At 35.2% G+C, this 19,348-nt stretch overlaps 2 protein-coding genes across 4 annotated transcripts; one reads left to right on the plus strand and one right to left on the minus strand.

The window, feature by feature from the left end:
- Positions 1-2,365: 2,365 nt before the first annotated feature.
- LOC123885180 lies at positions 2,366-7,229 on the minus strand. 3 transcript variants are annotated; one of them, XM_045934445.1, is made up of 2 exons: positions 5,793-7,229; positions 2,366-5,383 (listed from the first exon to the last, which is right to left on the minus strand). In XM_045934445.1, the coding sequence occupies exon 1, from the start codon at positions 7,166-7,168 to the stop codon at positions 5,867-5,869; it is 1,302 nt and encodes a 433-aa protein (XP_045790401.1). In that variant the 5' UTR covers positions 7,169-7,229; the 3' UTR covers positions 2,366-5,383; positions 5,793-5,866. The 3 variants fall into 3 exon arrangements, with proteins under 3 accessions (XP_045790401.1, XP_045790399.1, XP_045790400.1); XM_045934443.1 differs by having other exon boundaries at positions 2,366-2,681; positions 5,793-7,190; XM_045934444.1 differs by having other exon boundaries at positions 2,366-2,673; positions 5,793-7,183.
- Positions 7,230-7,672: 443 nt separating this feature from the next.
- On the plus strand, positions 7,673-9,703 carry LOC123884715. The gene has a single exon (XM_045933877.1). The coding sequence runs from the start codon at positions 7,849-7,851 to the stop codon at positions 9,061-9,063; it is 1,215 nt and encodes a 404-aa protein (XP_045789833.1). The 5' UTR covers positions 7,673-7,848; the 3' UTR covers positions 9,064-9,703.
- The last annotated feature ends 9,645 nt before the right edge of the window (positions 9,704-19,348 follow it).

Consider the following 19,348-nt stretch of genomic DNA (forward strand, 5'->3'; position numbering starts at 1 on the left):
GGATACTGTTTAGCATGACCTTATTAGAAATACTAATTTAAACTTACCATAAAGAAAGAGAAATACTAATTTAAAAGAATTTATTTTTCAAAAGTTAGATCTATTTAGAGATCGATAGTTAGTTTAGTGCAACTGAATTGTCATCTTTCCCGCCTTCCGCGCGGTTTCTTGGCTCAAGATATTATGATTCCCCTAGTGGTTTGACCGCTCTTTCTCTGAAGCGAAGTGCTTATCGAGCTGAGTAGAAATTTAATAAGATAAGAAAGTCGCGTAGAAAGGATTTAAATTCGAGGCTTGCTAAGTGAAGTCAACAAACAAAGAAAAAAAAACTTTCTCCGAGAGAATTTTTTTTTCTACCCCAACAATTTTACCTTCACCCCTATAAACCACTTGATATTCCAATTTTACCCCATTTAACTTTTACCCCAACATTTATACCGGAAAACTTAAGTTTAGATTTAAAATTAAAAAAGAAACACTAAGTGTATGTTTGGTTTCAATTCTGGAGCATCCAGAATTGATTCTGGACGTGTAGAATTGATTCTGACTTGTTTGGTTTCTCAAAAGTAGAATTGATTCTGCCTCCAGAATTGATTCTACTTGAAGCTAGAAATCGTAGCTTCTGATTCTAGAATTGATTTTTACACTCAAATTTTTTGTTCAACTCACTTTTTCATGAATATATCCAAACATAAACCACTTCAGCTTAAAATCAATTTTGGCCAGAAACAATTTTACAGAATCAATTCTGCCAAAATCAATTCTCTCCGCCGCAGAACCAAACACACGCTAAAAAAAAAAACACACTCGTGTTCTTCCTTGAACCACACAACCAATATTCACTGTTCATCTTTCTTCCTACAATACAATTTTAACTCCTCTCCTCCCATCATAGTCACCCTTCTTCGTCCGTTCCAGTGCCGTTCGACACCACCCATGTTGCTGCTCCCTCTCTGTCCATTCCAAGCCGCTGCCGTTCGCCGTCATTTTCAGTTTCAGAACAAACGCAGCGTCATGAGCAGTGTTCCCCAAATATGTGCAAAGCAGAGTGATTTATTTTATTTTTTTGCAAAATTCTTCAAATCTTCAATTTCAATAATCTCTGGGAATCGAGGAAGAGGGGAATTGGAGCAGAAAAAAGAATATTGAGGGCGATTTGGATGTCAAATTAAAACTGAATTTTTATTTTATTTCAACATATTGTATGTTGTAATTTCAAATTGAGTGTGTGAACTAGAGTTTTTCATCATACTTGAATTTGATTTCATTCCAAATCGAGCGGCGGCGGAACTGAATTTGACCTGTATGAACAGTTACCGGAAAAGGGGCGACGGATTCGTGAGAGATGAGAATGTGGAGGAGAAATTGGGGTAAAGGTATAATTGTTGGGGTAGGAAAAAAAATTTCCTCTCCGAGAAAGCGTCTGTTCACGTCAGGGTTCGCTGGAGATGTAGTCACTTTTACTTTTATCAAGATTGGGTTGGTATTAAGTATACTCCTGATCTTTCTTCTTCTTTTTTTTTTTCTCAAGCAAGTTAGTTCAATGATGATTTTTGATTGTTAGTTAGTTCAGTGGTGATTTGTGCCGAACTATGTAGGGTGATTTGTGCTGATCCAATTGGCTTGTCTAAGCCAACATAAATAAGGATATATAAACATTCTTTTGAAAAAAAGTGTTTGAGATCATCAAGTAAATAAAGACCTTCATGTTTGAATTACCTTGTCTAATGTTCAAAATATCTTGCAATCAAAATAATATCAAGATAGCTTTTGAAAAGAAAAAGAATCCAACAAATTAATACAATTCAAGCATGTTACACAATCTACCAAAAGCTAGCTAGCCTCTGTGAAATTTCTTTAGGAACACTATTTCAAAATCAACATATAGCCTGTTCAAAAGCTTCTCCCTAAAACCTTTTATTAGAAAGAACTGTAATCAGTAATCAGCAGTATAGAGCCACAAATTAGTTTGAGGTACTAATTGAAATGCCAATAGCTGCCACAAATCATTTTGAAAGCTTCTCTTGGCACCTAGCATACAATGGTTTATCCTAACAGTCATATAACTTATTTGATACAATAGTTCAAGCACTAAAACTTCACCATCACTTCATTATCAATTTTCTCATTCCACTTAGATTTGCTTATACATCTCATAGCAAGCAATGTATCTCCAAAGTATGATTTAGAACGATCAAATTCGATGTCTTTCAATACCAACAAAGTCTTCCAAAGAGAGGGATTATTCGTTTCTCCAGGCTAATTTGTAAAATCACAGGGTTTGCATTTAACAGTGAAACAATATCAGAGGAAGAAGCACCTTTGGATAGAAAAAACTGAAACTTCACTTCATGATTCTTCATGCTAAATATAACACCACATATTAAATTGTCTAGAATATGATAAAGGGCATACATAATCAGTACCAGGATACATTAAAATTACAACAGGAAATTTGTTCAAACACAAACTTAGTATATAGCACGAATACGAGGTCTAACAACACAAGACAGGTACATCAATTTCTTGAAGCAACAGAGTCTACTAGATAATTTGTACAAGGTACTAAATTGTCTTAACATGAATCACAATTAACTAAGATAACTGGCAGCTACTAAACACAGTCAGAAGTCTTCAAGCAAATTACTCCATAACTTTCTTACCACAACCAACCTGTTTATCTGGAAACAATAAATAGTGGGGTAAGACTACTAAGCCTCAGTGGATAACCAACTACCCAACTAAGGTGGTGAGTGGTGACTACACCGGGGTTCATAACAGTCAATTGATAAATATAATATTTTCAAGCTTAGCATATTTGATTAATCATTAAAACGGTGTATCTGTTATCCCATATTTTAGTCGAGCTAAAATATGCATTAAATCTCTTGTTTAAAGTAGTGTTGACTACATTCAAAGATGCATTGACTTTGACTTTCATAAAGTAAGACATAAATGTCTTCAAGAACAAGAGAGATTTTATTTAAATTCTCTTAATTATGAAGGTTAAGAGTAATGTGTTTAAGAATAAGAGAGTTCTAATGGAAAGTATTCAAAAGTATGAATTTTACATCATACTTTAAGTCAAAAAGGCAAAAGATGAAGAAATAACTTAGTTTCTTTACTATGTGATATAGCTATGCCTTTCGATCAAGTCTATTAGATGAAAATATTAATGATTGTGGACTTAGAATATTTTCTTGCTTCAAAGTGCGGTTCGATTTCGACAGTTGCAGTGTTTCAAGTAACGTCTCATTTCAAATGAAAGAAGACACGGGGCAGAAGATTAGTATTAGAACGTTAGGCAACAGTTATCTATTTGTAACTATAAATACTACTCCCTCCGGTCCTTTTTATAAGGAACACTTTGAAAAAATTACACAGACCAATGAAGCACATTTAACATAGTAATTTTCATTTAATACTCTTATAAATTTAAATTTATTCCATGTATACCCTTATTTAATTACTCTTTATTCAACTAACTTACTTATTTTTAAATTCTCTCTCATAATAAATAAGGGCATAAGTGAAATTGAACATTTAAAATATTTGAAAATTGGTCAAAGTTTCTTATAAAAAGGACCAAATTTTTTGCCCTAAGTGTTTCTTATAAAAAGGACCGGAGGGAGTAGTTTTTTAGTCAAAATCTGGGTCACAATTCGCATACAGAAATTCTCACAAACTCAAAGTACCCATGCTAAAGCAAGAAACGAAGAGAAACATGTATGAATCTGTGAACCATTCCTTTTATTTGTAATCATTTACAATTCAATGCAACGTTAATTTCTGCAAAGTCTTTACTTTCAAACTTATTTTCTTGCTGGTTCTCTCGTTCGAGTGAACTTCCGCTCATTTTACATTCAAACTTGCAATTTACGTTTTCTTTGCAATTTTTGTCTTTCAAACCCTTTTACAATTGTTTGCATTTAAACCTTTTGTACATTAAAAAGTCTTTTACCATAATAAATGTTTAATCCAATGATGAACATTCAAAACTCTTTGAATTCAATGCACAACAACTTGTCCCGAGATTTACTAGTTGATCTCTTAAGTAATTAATTTAAACTAGCGATTGTTTACCAAAAATCAGTGTAAACAGTATCACACATGAATTGTCTTGATTCATTTTACCAGAACACCCTGAGGTGAGCTGTCTCAGAGGTGTCTAACTAATCCGTATATGATGTCAAAAGCATTGATGGTTAAACAAACTCACAATTATATCAGACCTTCAAATGGAGTCAATAGCAGGATTCATCATATGGAATCAATCAAAGCAATAATTATTAAATTAGTGGTGTATGATAACTACAATTAAATCAATTGACTGACATATGCATAATTCTTGCCTAACCTTCAAATCCCAAACCCGGGGAACTTCCTAACCTTCTAAGTTCTTTCGTTATTCATGGTACGAACATAGTCCATACGGTTATGTGTAGCTAAAATCATGTTTAATAAATGATGGATTGATGTCTTATCAATTAGGGATCATATAGGCTTTGCAAATAAGGTTTTTCATTGTACAAGGCTTAGGTAAATCGATTTACATGTGAGGTAAATCGATTTACCCTGTTAAAATTTGGGTATTTCTTGAAATCAGGTTTCCAAATCAGAGATTAACATGGCCAAATCATTCCCAATTCATACCACACTCAATAACAACCATTAAACATGCAATTAGCAGGGCAATAAGCATTTGGGGCAAAACAACATAGCTTATTAAACATAACCAAGAATTTACTTATTCATACTTATTAGTCAAACCTAGATTCTAAAATCATGAATTTCAATCCTATTCCTTGGTCTTATGGTTGCCATGAATGGGTTTTTAATGGAAAGGGTAGAGCACGAATTAGAACAGATTGGAAGGAAGATTGACATGAAAATACCCTTACCTTGAAGCCTATGAGTTATGGATTCCAAAAAGGTTATTGCATGTGAACTTGAAGTAGGATTTGGATGAACTTGAGGTGATGTGTGTGTGTGTGGTACGGTGAGGAGAAGAGAGCAAGAGAGCTTCTTTCATCTCATCTTTAAGTTGGCTAAGGTGAGTTCTTATTTAGGTTTTGATCTTTGGTTAGAGTTCAAACCTTAGAGGATAGAAAATTTGAGAAGAAATTTCATGTGTGAAATTGTAGTTGAATGACTAGTTTTCTCTTAAAGTTTAATTAGAAAAACAAAAACAAGCAGTTGTGAATTATATAAACAAACCCCTAGAATTTATGTTGTTAATTGTAGATTTAAGTTCGGTTCAACTGTATTTTGGTGGTTTAGAATGTTTGGAATAGACAGGGTAAGAGTTTTGGAGCAAGTGAAATTCTTTTCGGCTGAATATTGCAGATTAGTACCGTCCTGCTGCCCTATTTTGGCTCCGAGGCTGAAACGAAAAATTCAAGAATTTAGTTTTTTAATGATATGATTAATTTGTAGGCTAAAAAATACTACGCCGCCGGTACATATAAACATCCTTATTTTACATTGTCGGTGCATGCCGATTAACCTCTAAGTTTATTTTCATCTTGAACATCCACAAAGCAATCAAATTAAACTATAGGAAGGTACTCCCTCCATCCTTTTCTATAAGACCCTATGACATGTTATATGCATATTAAGAAAAATTGGTATTCCAAAAAAATATGCATAGAACCATGGTAGGTAAAAAATTAAATAAAAAGGCTGCAAATCTGTTTAATCTAGTCCCTCCCTTAAATCATATAAGATAGAAGTTCCCCCAAAGTGACAATATGAAGAGAACAAAAGGAAAAGTAGTTAAAAGATGCACTTACAAGTTACAAGACTACAGCTGAAAGCTTTAATCATGAAATGAGTGAACCTCCATATATTTGCAAGTTTCATTAAATCACAAAAGAACAATGTTGGTAGATGGCATGCCATTTTTCTCCTTTGTCTTTGCAAGTTTCAATTTTTCCTCATATAACTCTAATAGATAATCAGACTCCTCCTTAAAGGAAAAAACAAACTTTTCCAAAAACAAATTCTCAGAATGCTTAAATGGGTTAACTAAGCTTGCTTTCTTTTCTAGCAAACCTTTCATCAGAAGAAATTGCAGAACTGAGGCCCTTGGAATGATCCTTTTATGTAAACTATAAGTAAACATATTTGGACATTTAGTAAGTACCAAGGAATTCCAACCCAATTGATTAACCCAAAAACTCATCACCAAATTAATCTTATCAATGGAAGTAGACAACAGATCAGGATGAGACCTAAATGTTTTAACAATATCTTTATCAGACCAACCCCATTTCTTAAAGGTATCAACTTTCTCATCCCAATGTTTTTTACTCATACATTTCTTGGCTATCAAAGCAGCTGCAAAAGTAGTCCTTGAAGGATCAAACCCTAAACCCTTAACTTCCTCCAATGACTTAATCAAATCAGTTGAACCAAATATATATGGCCTTGATTGAACCAATCTTGCAATGGCAGAATTGCAAACTCCAAAATCAGTCATCAAATTGATATTAGCCACAATAAGGTCATGTGGAGCACGGTCAAATGAATACAAATGTCTAATTAAGCAAACCACATCCTTGTTGGTTTTCATAAACTTACTAAATAATTCAAAAAGAGGGATTATTCGTTTCTCCAAGCTAACTTTTAAACTTCTAGGGTTTGCTGTCAACAATGACACAATATCAGAAGAAGTAACGCCTTTGGATAGAAAAAATTGAAACTTTGGCAATAAGCTTTCATGGGGTTCTTCTGAAAGTAACCATGGTGCTTTTCTGATGATGATGCATATGTCGGAATGTGAAAATCCATTGTTTATAAAGAAGTTGATAACTGAATTAGGTTTTTCAACGGTATCGAAACGAAGATGGTTGTTTTTGAAATATATGAGAGCTGATTTAGGTGAGAAATCGAAGTTGTTGATGAGGTATGATACAGGGAATGGGTACCTGTCTGATTCTGATGCTGTTGTTGCGGTGCAGCATTTGAATCTGAGTGAAATTGGGAACGAAGAGTGTTTTTGAGAAAGAGGGTCGAATTTAGGGTTTGTTTTGATGAACCCTAAAACAACATTCGGTGGGCATATAAACGACATGGTTTGTTTGGAATAATGAGAGTTTCTTTGTGTTGCAGTCTTGCAGAATGCAGAGGATAAGAGTTCAAAATTCCCTTTATTTCTCTCTTCCATTTTTTATCCAACCAAACAAAGGAAGAGAGAGAGTCATACACTTATTTCTCTTCCTTTTCTCTCTTCTTTCTTTAATATCAATCGACAAATAAATTCTACTCTATTTTCTTCTTTTTCTCTCTTCCCGCATTTTTTTACATACTTCTTTATTCTCACTTTCTTTTGACAACCAAATGTACCATATATCGAACATATCTGTTATTTCATGGATCAAGGTTGTATGACTTTAGCGTGCCAAAGTCACTGTAACTTTCGATCTCTATCAACCATTAGATCAATTGCATGTTGTTATTTTGTTTGAATCATTTTTTTAAATCATTTTATAAAATTAAAACACGTGGCACAATGTGAATGTGTGCGATTAATCGGATGATCCACAATGATTGAAATTTACCGTGACTTTGACGCGGTAAAGTCATATAATATCGATATGTTATTAATCCATATGTGATTAAAATAAGTTATATAAATTCTTTCTCTATAAAAAAAATACAAATTCTTTTTATTTTTCTGTTGCCAAACAGAGCGTTAGGTGGATATAACAAGTACACATTGTGCACTAAAAGGGATTTTTGAACTGCTCTCCTCTGCAACACTCAAGCATCTGATTGATTCAAAACAAAATTGGCAATTGTTTCAAACAAAACTCTAAATTTAAAGTCTAAAACATTTTGTAAACAATGTTGAAATGGTTTCTCCACAAGAATGTTGCTTTAGATCTAATCACAACAAAATCACAATCAACAACCCCAAAATTCAACCCTCTTCTTCAACATTTGTATTCCTCATTTTCATTCAGATATTGCAGCACAACAACAACCACATCACCATCACAATCACAATCAGAATCAGAATCAGATAGACATCCATTTCCAGTATCATACCTCATCAACGATTTTGGTTTCTCAACTCAATCAGCTCTCAAAGCTTTCAACAAAAAACAGGTTCGTTTCAATACCCTAGAAAAACCTAATTCAGTTATCACATTTTTCAAAAGCCATGGTTTTTCATACTCCAAGATATGTATCATCATTAGAAAACAACCATGGTTACTTTCATTAGATCCCCGCAAAAGGTTATTGCCAAAGTTTAAATTTTTTCTATCCAAAGGTGTTTCTTCCTCTGATATTGTTTCATTGTTGACAGAAAACCCTAGAATTTTACAATTTGGCTTGGGGAAACGAATAATCCCTCTTTTTGAATTATTAAGTAGATACTTGAAAACCAATAAGGATGTCATTGTTTGCTTAATTCGACATTCGTCTTCATTTTCTGTTTGTCCCTGTCGTCGTATTGTGGCTAATATCAAATTGATGAGAGATTTTGGGGTATGTGATTCTGCCATTGAGAGATTGTTTCAAACAAGGCCGTCTATATTTGGTTCAAATGATTTGATTAAGTCATTGGAGGAAGTTAAGGGTTCAGGGTTTGATCCTTCAATGACTATTTTTGGGACTGCTTTGATGACCATTTGGGATTATAAATTTGATACCTTTAAGAAATGGGGTTGGTCTAATCAAACTGTTATTCGAGTATTTAGGTTTCATCCTGATCTGTTGTCTACTTCCATTGATAAGATTAATTTGGTGATGAATTTTTGGGTCAATCAATTGGGTTGGGATTCCTTGGCACTTATTAAATGTCCACATATGTTTGGTTATAGTTTACATAAAAGGATCATTCCAAGAGCCTCAGTGTTGCAATATCTTTTGACGAAAGGTCTGCTAGAAAAGAATGCAAGCTTAGTTAAGCCATTTACTTATTCTGAGAAGTTGTTCTTGAGCAAGTTTGTTTTTAGGTTTAAGGAGTCTGATTATCTATTAAAGCTATATGAGGACAAAATGAAACTTGAATACACAGAGGAGAAGAACAATGGCATGCCGTTCACTAAATAGGTAATTCCATAATCTTCTTTTGTAATGTAACCTTAGCTGGTTAGTTCTTATACATGTTTGTTGAGATCATGAGATGAGAAGGAGGGTGCTAGAACTTCCAAGTTTGCAATGCAGAATAAAACGAGCTGTCGTATTTTATTTTTTTGCATAAAGAAAAACAGTGAAATAACAACTACACAAGAAAGGAGGGCAGCATATGCGATTGGAAAAAGTGCAACATGTTCTTCATCCAAAGTGCGCAAATCAAGCTACACTTCAGAGCTTTTGATGGTATCATTAAGCACTACTGCCAAGACTGTAGATTGTTCTTGAATGAATGTTTCTTTTCTGTTATTGATTCTCTTATGTAAGTATAGAGAATAGGTTACATATGAGTGAATAAAGAAGTATAATGAGTGAAATTCTCTTATGTTTTTTAAATGGTATCAAACCCCCCCTCCCTTGGGAAGTTAGGAATTCATTTATTTAAGTTTGTCTAAACTAGAGAATGCTATAGTTTTTAAGGGGATTGGAATCCTTTTTGTATCTTTTCCTTGTAATCAATATACAGATTCAAGTGTGCACAATTTCATGACAGCACTAAAAACAAGTTTTATGCACCTTTTGCCTTTTGTTAATTGATTTATAGGAAATAGTCATTTTGGTCCCTCAATGTGTAATCCGCTGTCATTCTGGTCTCTCATTGAGGAAAAACTACTAAATAGTCTCTGAATCTGCATTCCGTTAGTCAGTTTAGTCCCTGCTATTAAGTTTGACCGTTAACTCAACAAAAAAGGTGATGTCGCATTTTTTTGACACACACAAGCTTGGTGAGTTGGCACTAGGGACGGGAAAACAACGATTTTGATCCCTGAATGTGCAACTCTCTGTCATTATGGTCCCTGACTCAAGAAAATAAAAGGAAATAGTCATTTTAGTCCCTCAATGTGCAATTCACTGTCATTTAACTATTGAATAGTCCCTGAACTGCATTCTGTTAGTCAGTTTGGTCCCTGATGTTAAGTTTGACCATTAACTCAACAAAAAAGTTGACGTAACATTTTTTTTGGACACACATCAGCTTGCTGAGTTGGCATGAGGGACGGGGAAACAACCAGTTTGGTCCTTGAATGTGCAACTTGCTGTCATTATGGTCCCTAACTCAAGAAAAAATACAAAATAGTCCTTGACTTTGCAATCCGTTAGTCATTTTGGTCCCTTGCGTTAAAAATTGTTGCTAACTTTATAAAAAAGCTAAGTGACATTTTTTAGGGACACGTGGTCGCAGATTTAACACATTTGTGTGACGATTGAATGAATTATGTGACTAGAGACTAAAATGACATACTTTTTATTTTCTCTTCATTTCTTTATCTTCTTCCTCTCATTCTTCTTCATTTTGTTCATACATTTATGAATAAAGCCCATAATTTTAAACCCAATTTTTAAAGAAAAAAATCATTGGCACCTATTCATTTACCTAAAAATCATATATAAACTACTTCATCTGTTTCTTTTTATTTTTCATTTTTTATCGTTGTACATATGTCAATGCATAACTTTGATCATTAATAATTTTAATTATCTATTATAAAACATTATGAAAATTTTATATTTTGAGAATATTCGTCGAGACAAATTGAACAATATCTTATTTGCTAACATTTGGTTTTTATATATTAATAAAAAATTATGGTCAAAGTAGATTATATGAATAGTGTACAATAATCTAAAACGACAAATAAAAAGTAACGGAGGGTAGTACCTAATTTCCCCCATAGAATTTGCATAACAACATAATTCGAAACAATAAACCAATCGTTAGTTGGTTCAGTGGTGATTGTTGTTGAACTTGGTAGGGAGGACCACGGTTCGATCCCTCACAATTGTGATCAGGAGGGGCCGGAACCACTTAATGCCAGAACTAACCCCCGAACCAGATTAAACTGGTGGTGAAAGCCAACAAAAATAAAATTGAAAGAAGAAGAAGCAAAATGAGTTGTTGTTAGGTTATTTAATGTATGAAGAAGGTAAAGAAGAACGAGAGGAAAAAGATAAATAAATGAAGAAAAAAAACTATGCATTACAACAAAATTTGAAAGAAGAAGAAGTGAAATAGGTTGTTGTTAGATAATTAAAATTATTAGTGATCAAAGTTATGCATTGACATATGTACAGTGATAAAAAACGAAAAATAAAAAGGAATGGATGAAGTAGTTTATATATGAAATTTAGGTAAATGAATAGGTGCCAATGATTTTTTCTTTAAAAATTGAGTTTAAAATTATGGGCTTTATTCATAAATGTATGAACAAAATGAAGAAGATAAAAAAATGAAGAGAAAATAAAAAGTATGTCATTTTAGTCTCTAATCACATCATTCATTCGGTCGGCACATAAATGTGTTAAATCTGCGTGTCACGTGTCCCTAAAAATATCTCTGAGGAAGATAGGAATTCATTTATTTAAGTTTGTCTAAACTAGAGAATGCTATAGTTGAAGGGGATTGGAATCCTTTTTGTATCTTTTCCTTGTAATCAATATACAGATTCAAGTGTGCACAATTTCATGACAGCACTAAAAACTACTTTTATGCACCTTTTGCCTTTTGTTAATTGATTTATTTCCTTGAGAATTGAATCGCCTAGTCACAATAAATTAATTCAAGCAGCTTGTGAACCAAATTTACAAATAAGTGGTTTTCTTTGAATCTGAATCAACTCACTACCTCTTTTCTGTTTAACTTTTCTGTCTTTCATGTGTTCTAAGGCACTATTGAGGATCTCTCTTTATATGAGATGATAAAATTGAGGCACTTTTGTCCAGATTATTCAAAGGGAACATTTAATCTCCTAAAAAAAAGACTGCACAAGACAACTCTAATAATTATATTGTATTTGAATTTAAAAATGTTTTTGCAACTGAATAAAATTTGACATGACAACTTTTTATCCCAATACACAAAACAAACTTATAAGACAGAGTGATTTAATACCTTAACATTTCCTTTTGTTTAGTAGTTACATTTTAAAAATCAAATAAACCTAAAAATTTAAGTTGATTTTTTTTTCCAATCTTTTTTAAAGACTAAAATGTAGGTGTGAGAATAGGCTACGTCGAACTATACTTTGTAAAGCCTACTAAGCCTGATCAATCAAAAAATGAAGGTTTATCTTATAGTATGTCATAGACTTATTTTTTAAGTTTGATTTTTGAGTTCTTTTTGCGTCACCCGAGTCTCTCACGCGCCCTCTGACCTTCCAATTCTATCCCCTCGCAATGTAGGAAGCGAGGGTGTAAAAATACGAAAACTGAAAGAGAAAAAAAACGTTCGTATGCTACTATGCAAGTGTGTAAATAGCAAAAACCAATTCTATCGCCTCGCAATGTAGGAAGCGAGGGTGTAAAAATACGAAAACTAAAAGAGAAAAAAAAAAAACGTTCGTATGCTACTCTGCAAGTGTGTAAATAGCAAAAACTGGGGGAAAAAAAATAGTTCACGTCCTAGGATGCGAACCTTATAAAATTCAATTTGTTTGTCCTCTTCACCCTTCTCTCACCTTCCATACAATATTGAATGAAACACAATTCGCAAGTTAAAATGTGAACCCTCCCTTGACTCCCCAAAATAGTATTTTGAATGAAACACAATAATTGTGAGTGATTAAAACAAAAAAGAAGTTTCAATTTATAGAATTATACGGTTGTGTGTGTGCGCGCGCGTGTGTGTGCGCACGCGTGTGTGTGTGATTGGTTAATACTGTCACAACCGCTCCAGTGGCCAATCAAAATATGGTATTGAACACTGGCCAAATTTTTATAAGATTCACCAGTTAAAATGCAAACTGAGTTCACACTCTAAGTAACGAACAGTGTTTATTCATAATATTTTAATTCATGTGGGCATGACGAGTACATAAGTTGGGGTTGAGCAAAAAAAAATTCACTCGCTACTTACGATGCGAACGGAGTTCGTGAAGGAAAATCGTGTTAAAACAGAGTGTAAAAACGCAGCGGAATTTTAAATTTTTCCTTCAATGGATCCTTGCGAATGGTCATGATCAGGGTTAAACGTTATACCTGTTGATGAACTGAAACAGCAAACTCTTTGCTTCTATTCGTTGATCACAAGCACCACACGACGGCAGCACCTCTAGCTAGTCCACACGAACAGGTCTTCAACTTTCAGTGCTAGCTGCTACAAGATGAAGGCTTAGGAAGTGCGGTTAGGGTTTTCAGAGCTTTAAGGTTTCTCTGAAAAACGAATTATGAAAAGCAAGCACAACAGAACTACACAAGCTTCTTATTTATAGAGTTTCTTGTGTGGTCAGTTGGGCCAAACGGTGTTTGGTCTTCTTAAGCCCAAAACCGTTTTTCACTAATCGCACCCTCAAAATAAGTCTTACTTATTTCTTCCATATCGACTGTCCTTATGTGTGTGACCCTGTAGGTTCTTATAACGTTGGCAATAATATTATTCTTAATATTATAAACAGTGAGCGGTATCTAGCAACACATCACTGCTACCCAAGTCACAAGAATGTCACGTGATCTGACAAACCTTTCCGTGATAAAACTCATGTGTATAATTACCCTTTTACCCTTATATCTATATTGAACACAAGGCATAGTACGTCACCCTTGTTAAGTTCAATATTGGGCCCATAGACATATCTCCTGTTATGTAGGAGGGGTAAATTCCATCTAGGTCACTCATGTCCCTTAGCATGATTCGTGGAATACCCATCAACCAACTTTATAGTCATCCTGTTACGGATAACTTTGAATGGCGACAAAGTACTACACTCCTACATCTAGGGAACATAGTGGTTTCAGGTCGAAGGGTGGAATACACCACTTATCACTATGAGAATATCCTATGACATTTCATAACATACTATGTAGTATTCTCATGGTGGGTCAATCCGATATAAATATTACTCTTAATATTTATATCTATGTGAAGACTTGATAACTCTTTATCTATGATCCGTGAGATGTGATCATCAGTCTACCAACATAATAATCTCTATGTTTTGATGTTATCCCAATTCACATTAAAGCTCGACTACGGATGTTTTAAGAATAGTGTTCTTATGTGTAATGGACTCTCACGATTAAGTCACACTTAACGTTCCATTCAATGAACTTACTATTCTAGGGACTCTATTATTATTTAACACATAAACATAATAAAGAAAAGCCTTTATTTAATAAGTAAATTATCCAATACAAGTATCATGCAATTATAAATAATTGGCCTCTAGGGCTTACACCAACAATCTCCCACTAGCACTAGAGCCAATCAGGCATACTCCTAATACCTATGCCCCTAGTGTGGCCCTCATGCTTCGGCTGAGCAAGAGGCTTTGTAAGTGGATCAGCAGCATTGTCAAGTGTTGGTACTCTGCATATTTTCACATCTCCTCTATCAATTATTTCTCGAATAAGATGATAACGTCTGAGTATGTGTTTGGACTTTTGGTGAGATCTAGGTTCCTTAGCTTGTGCGATTGCACCATTGTTGTCACAAAATAATTCAATGGGATCCACAATGCTAGGGAATATGCCAAGTTCAGTAATGAACTTCTTTATCCAAACAGCTTCCTTTGCTGCATTTGATGCAGCGATGTACTCAGCTTCGGTTGTAGAATCAGCAACTGTATCTTGCTTTGAACTCTTCCAGCTCACAGCGCCACCATTTATGCAAAACACATAGCCTGATTGCGACCTAAAGTCATCCCTATCTGTTTGGAAGCTAGCATCAGTGTAACCAATTACATTTAGCTCTTCTTGGCCTCCATATATTAGGAATGAGTCTTTAGTCCTCCTTAAGTATTTAAGGATGTTCTTGACAGCCACCCAATGAGCCTTACCAGGATCAGACTGATAACGGCTTGTTGCGCTTAAGGCATATGAAACATCTGGTCGAGTACATATCATGGCATACATGATAGATCCTATAGCCGATGCATAAGGGATCTTACTCATGCGGTCCCTTTCTTCCTTAGATGAAGGAGACTGTGTCTTTGAAAGACATAGGCCATGTTGCATAGGAATGAATCCTTTCTTGGAATCATGCATATTAAAGCGTCTTAACACTTTATCTATGTATGTACTCTGGCTTAGGCCAAGCAGTTTTTGTGATCTATCTCTATAGATTCTTATTCCTAATATATAGGCTGCTTCACCCAGATCTTTCATAGAAAAGCAATTCCCTAACCAAGTTTTAATTTGTTGCAAGGTAGGGATGTCGTTTCCTATTAGTAATATGTCATCTACATATAATACTAGGAATGCGACTATGCTCCCACTAACCTTCTTGTAAACACAAGGCTCATCTTCATTTTGAATGAATCTGTACTGTTTTACAGTTTCATCAAAACGAAGATTCCAACTTCTGGAAGCTTGCTTCAATCCGTAGATTGATCGTTGTAATTTGCATATCTTTTTGGCTTCTCCTGGAATGCAAAAGCCTTCAGGTTGTGACATATACACATCCTCAAGGAGACTCCCATTAAGGAAGGCAGTTTTTACATCCATCTGCCAGATTTCATAATCATAGTATGCAGCGATGGCAAGTAAGATCCGAATGGATTTGATCATCGCAACTGGTGAAAATGTTTCATCATAGTCTACCCCATGAATTTGTTTGAAACCTTTAGCAACCAATCGCGCTTTGTAGGTCTGTACCTTTCATCCATGTCAGTCTTCTTCTTGAAGACCCACTTGCATCCTATGGGTTTAATCCCATCAGGAGCTTCCACCAAGTTCCAAACTTGATTTGTGTACATGGAATCCATTTCAGATTTCATGGCTTCAAGCCACTTCTCAGATTCAGGGCCAGTAATGGCCTCTTGGTAAGTCACAGGCTCATCTTGATCCATGAGTAATACATCACCTTGTTCCGATATGAGATATCCATATCTTTCAGGTTCTTGACGTATCCTGTTGGACCTACGTGGTTCTTGTGTTATATGAGCAGGATTCTCTGTCACAACATCTTGTGCATCCCGCTCTTGTTCCTCCATTGGTGTGTCATTACTTTGTGGATCGTGAATTTCTTCAAGATCTACTTTCCTCCCACTGGTTCCTTTGGAAACAAAGTCCTTTTCTAGGAATACTCCTGTTCGAGCGACAAACACTTTGCCCTCAGAAGGATTGTAGAAGTGATATCCTTTTGTCTCTTTTGGATATCCCACAAAGAAGCACTTGTCAGATTTAGGTTCAAGTTTAGTAGAAATTTGACGTTTTACATAAACTTCGCAACCCCAAATCTTTAAGTAAGACATATGTGGTTTCTTGCCACTCCACATCTCATATGGTGTCTTTTCAACCGTTTTAGAAGGAACACAGTTAAGTGTATAAGCTGCTGTTAATAGGGTGTGTCCCCAAAAGGAGTTTGGAAGATCAGCGTGACTCATCATAGACCGCACCATGTCCAACAAGGTTCGGTTTCTTCTCTCAGACACACCATTCCATTGTGGTGTTCCAGGAGGAGTGAGTTGGGATAAGATCCCACACTCTTTTAGATGGTCATCAAACTCTAGGCTTAAATACTCACCTCCTCGATCTGATCGAAGGATTTTGATTTTCTTTCCTAGTTGGTTTTGTACTTCATTTTTAAATTCTTTGAACTTTTCAAAGGATTCGGATTTGTGCTTCATTAGATACACATATCCATATCTACTGTAGTCATCAGTAAATGTGATGAAGTATTGAAAACCTCCTCTAGCATGTGTGTTCAATGGTCCACATACATCAGTATGTATGAGAGCCAAGAGATCACTTGCCCTTTCACCTTTACCAGTGAATGGGGTCTTTGTCATTTTTCCCAATAAGTAAGATCTGCATGTTTCAAAAGATTCATAATCAAATGAATCCAAGAGCCCATCTTTATGGAGCTTGGAAATGCGTTTCTCATTTATATGGCCTAAACGACAGTGCCAAAGGTATGTAGAATTTAACTCATTAGGTTTAATCCTTTTTGTATCAATGTTATATATTGGCATTTCAAGATCAAGAATATATAATCCATTACTCATTTGTGCTGTGGCATAAAAGATATCATTTAAATAAATGGAGCAACAATTGTTCTTTATTATAAATGAAAAGCCAAGTTTATCCAAACAAGAAACAGAAATAATATTCCTGCTAATGGCAGGTACAAAAAAACAGTTCTCTAACTGTATTATTAAACCAAAAGGTAAAGTCAAATTAAAAACTCCTACAGCTAATGCGGCAACTCTTGCTCCATTTCCCACTCGTAGGTCGACTTCACCTTTAGCCAATCCTCTACTCCTTTACAGCCCCTGCACATTAGTACAAATGTGAGAACCACATCCGGTATCTAATACCCATGTAGAAGAAGTAGATAAATTAATTTCAATAACAAAGATACCTGCTGAATTGGAGCTCTCTACTCCATTCTTTTTATCTTCCAGGTATTTTGGGCAGTTCCTCTTCCAATGTCCAGTCTTGTTACAGTGGAAGCACCTACCCTCCTTTGCAACTCCCAGTGGGCTTCAAAGCTTTAGGGGTAGGTTTGGGTTTGGCAACTTCCTTGCCCTTCCCTTTGCCTCCCTTCCCTTTGTTGCCCTTCCCTTTGTTTCCATTGCCAATCATAAGAACATGGTTGGACTTCCCTTTTGTTTTCATGTTCTGCTCAGCTTGCCTCAACATGCCTAGTAGTTGTGGCAGAGTCTTCTCCATGTCCGACATGGTGAAGTTCAGAACAAACTGATTAAAACTCTCCGGCAACGATTGCAGGATCAGATCAGTTGCAAGCTCATTTCCAAGTGGAAATCCCAATTTTTCTAAGTTCCCCACGTACCCAATCATCTTGAGCACATGTGGACTTTGTAACGACCCGATTTTTAGTAAATCGATATTTTATATATTTGCATATATTTTGGGTTAGTGTTAAATATTTATTTACGCGACGTATAATTATTTATCGCGAACATAAGTTTGTGAGCGAAACCTTTCCAATGTTAATGGGCTTAGGCATTTGGGCTTGAACCAAGAGAATTGGAGAGTGGTATAAGTAGCAAGTCAAACTAAGGAATAGTATCATAACTTGTGTTTCATGAGAAGTTGAAGGTTGTGAGCTTAGAAGCAAGAACCCTAGGAGAGCTAGAAGAAGAACACGAGCAAGGAGAAGAGGTTAGAGGCCAAGAATCGTCATTCAATCTAAGGTGAGAGTGGTTAAGCATAAGCTTGGGTGATCCAAGAGAGGGGAGGTGTCTAGCCTCCATTCCTGAACTCTCTCATCCAATTTCTTTGGGGTTTGGGTGAAGTTTCTTTATCATAAACATGTCTTTTCATCTTAGTATGCTTAATGAACATCTAGGAGGGAATATGTATATGTTTGATGATGGTTTTGCATGTTTACGTAACTTTGCTTATTTTGCAAGAAATTGACATGATTTTGATTGTTTGATGTATTTGGATGTTTGGAAGGGATGATTAATGTTCCTTGATACCATATATGCTTGAAATAGCTGTTTATAAGAATTTATAACATGTCTAGATGTATTTTTGAGTGGATTCAAGGTTAAACCGCCTTATTGAAACTCAAGAACAGATATTTTTCTGGTGTAGTTCGCTAAGCGACCAGGAGTTCGCTGTAGCGAACAGGTTCGCTGAAGCTCGCCAATGCTCGCTATGGGCAGGTGACTTCCTGGTGTGGTTCGCCAAGTCTCGCTAAGCCCTCGCTTAGCGAAGGCCTCTGTGACAGCAATTTTTGCTGATGTTTGTAAAGTGTGTGTATCCATGTATTTGGTTTCGTTTTGGTTTGGAATTATTATATGTTTAATAATTGTGTTGTGTGATGGCATTTATATAAAATGTCAAAGAAGTATATGTATTTTGTATATCGGGTTGTCCGATAAAGAAGAATATCAGTTTGTCTGATAAAGAAGTTTAATGGATTATGTTATCCATGTAGTGAGCAGTAGCTTCGTGCTAAGTGATTATCATATGTTTGGTAAATGCATGGCATTCATAAATTCATGCATTAATTAGGGATATCAGACTTGTCTGATAAAGAAGGATATTGGACTTGTCCAATAAAGAAGGATATCAATGGTAAGTTCCTTGATAAAGAAGATGGTACCACATGCATTAGTCGTGTCTAGGTTGGCATGACATTGAATGTTTGGCATTAGTCGCATTTGAGTAAATGTGCAATTATGTGTTATGTGTTACGTGAGTTCTTTGTGTTGTCCGAAACGACGTGAAACTATCTGGTTGTGTATTTGTGAGTATGTATTATTTGGTGTATTGCTTATTGAGGCATGTGTGT

The sequence above is a fragment of the Trifolium pratense genome, linkage group LG5, assembly GCF_020283565.1.
Source record: "Trifolium pratense cultivar HEN17-A07 linkage group LG5, ARS_RC_1.1, whole genome shotgun sequence".
Taxonomy (NCBI): domain Eukaryota; kingdom Viridiplantae; phylum Streptophyta; class Magnoliopsida; order Fabales; family Fabaceae; genus Trifolium; species Trifolium pratense.

What these genes read in the sequence shown, in the direction of transcription:
- LOC123885180 (XM_045934445.1), bottom strand. Translation starts at nt 7,168, where the DNA reads ATGGAAGAGAGAAATAAAGGGAATTTTGAACTCTTATCCTCTGCATTC.
- LOC123884715 (XM_045933877.1), top strand. Translation starts at nt 7,849, where the DNA reads ATGTTGAAATGGTTTCTCCACAAGAATGTTGCTTTAGATCTAATCACA.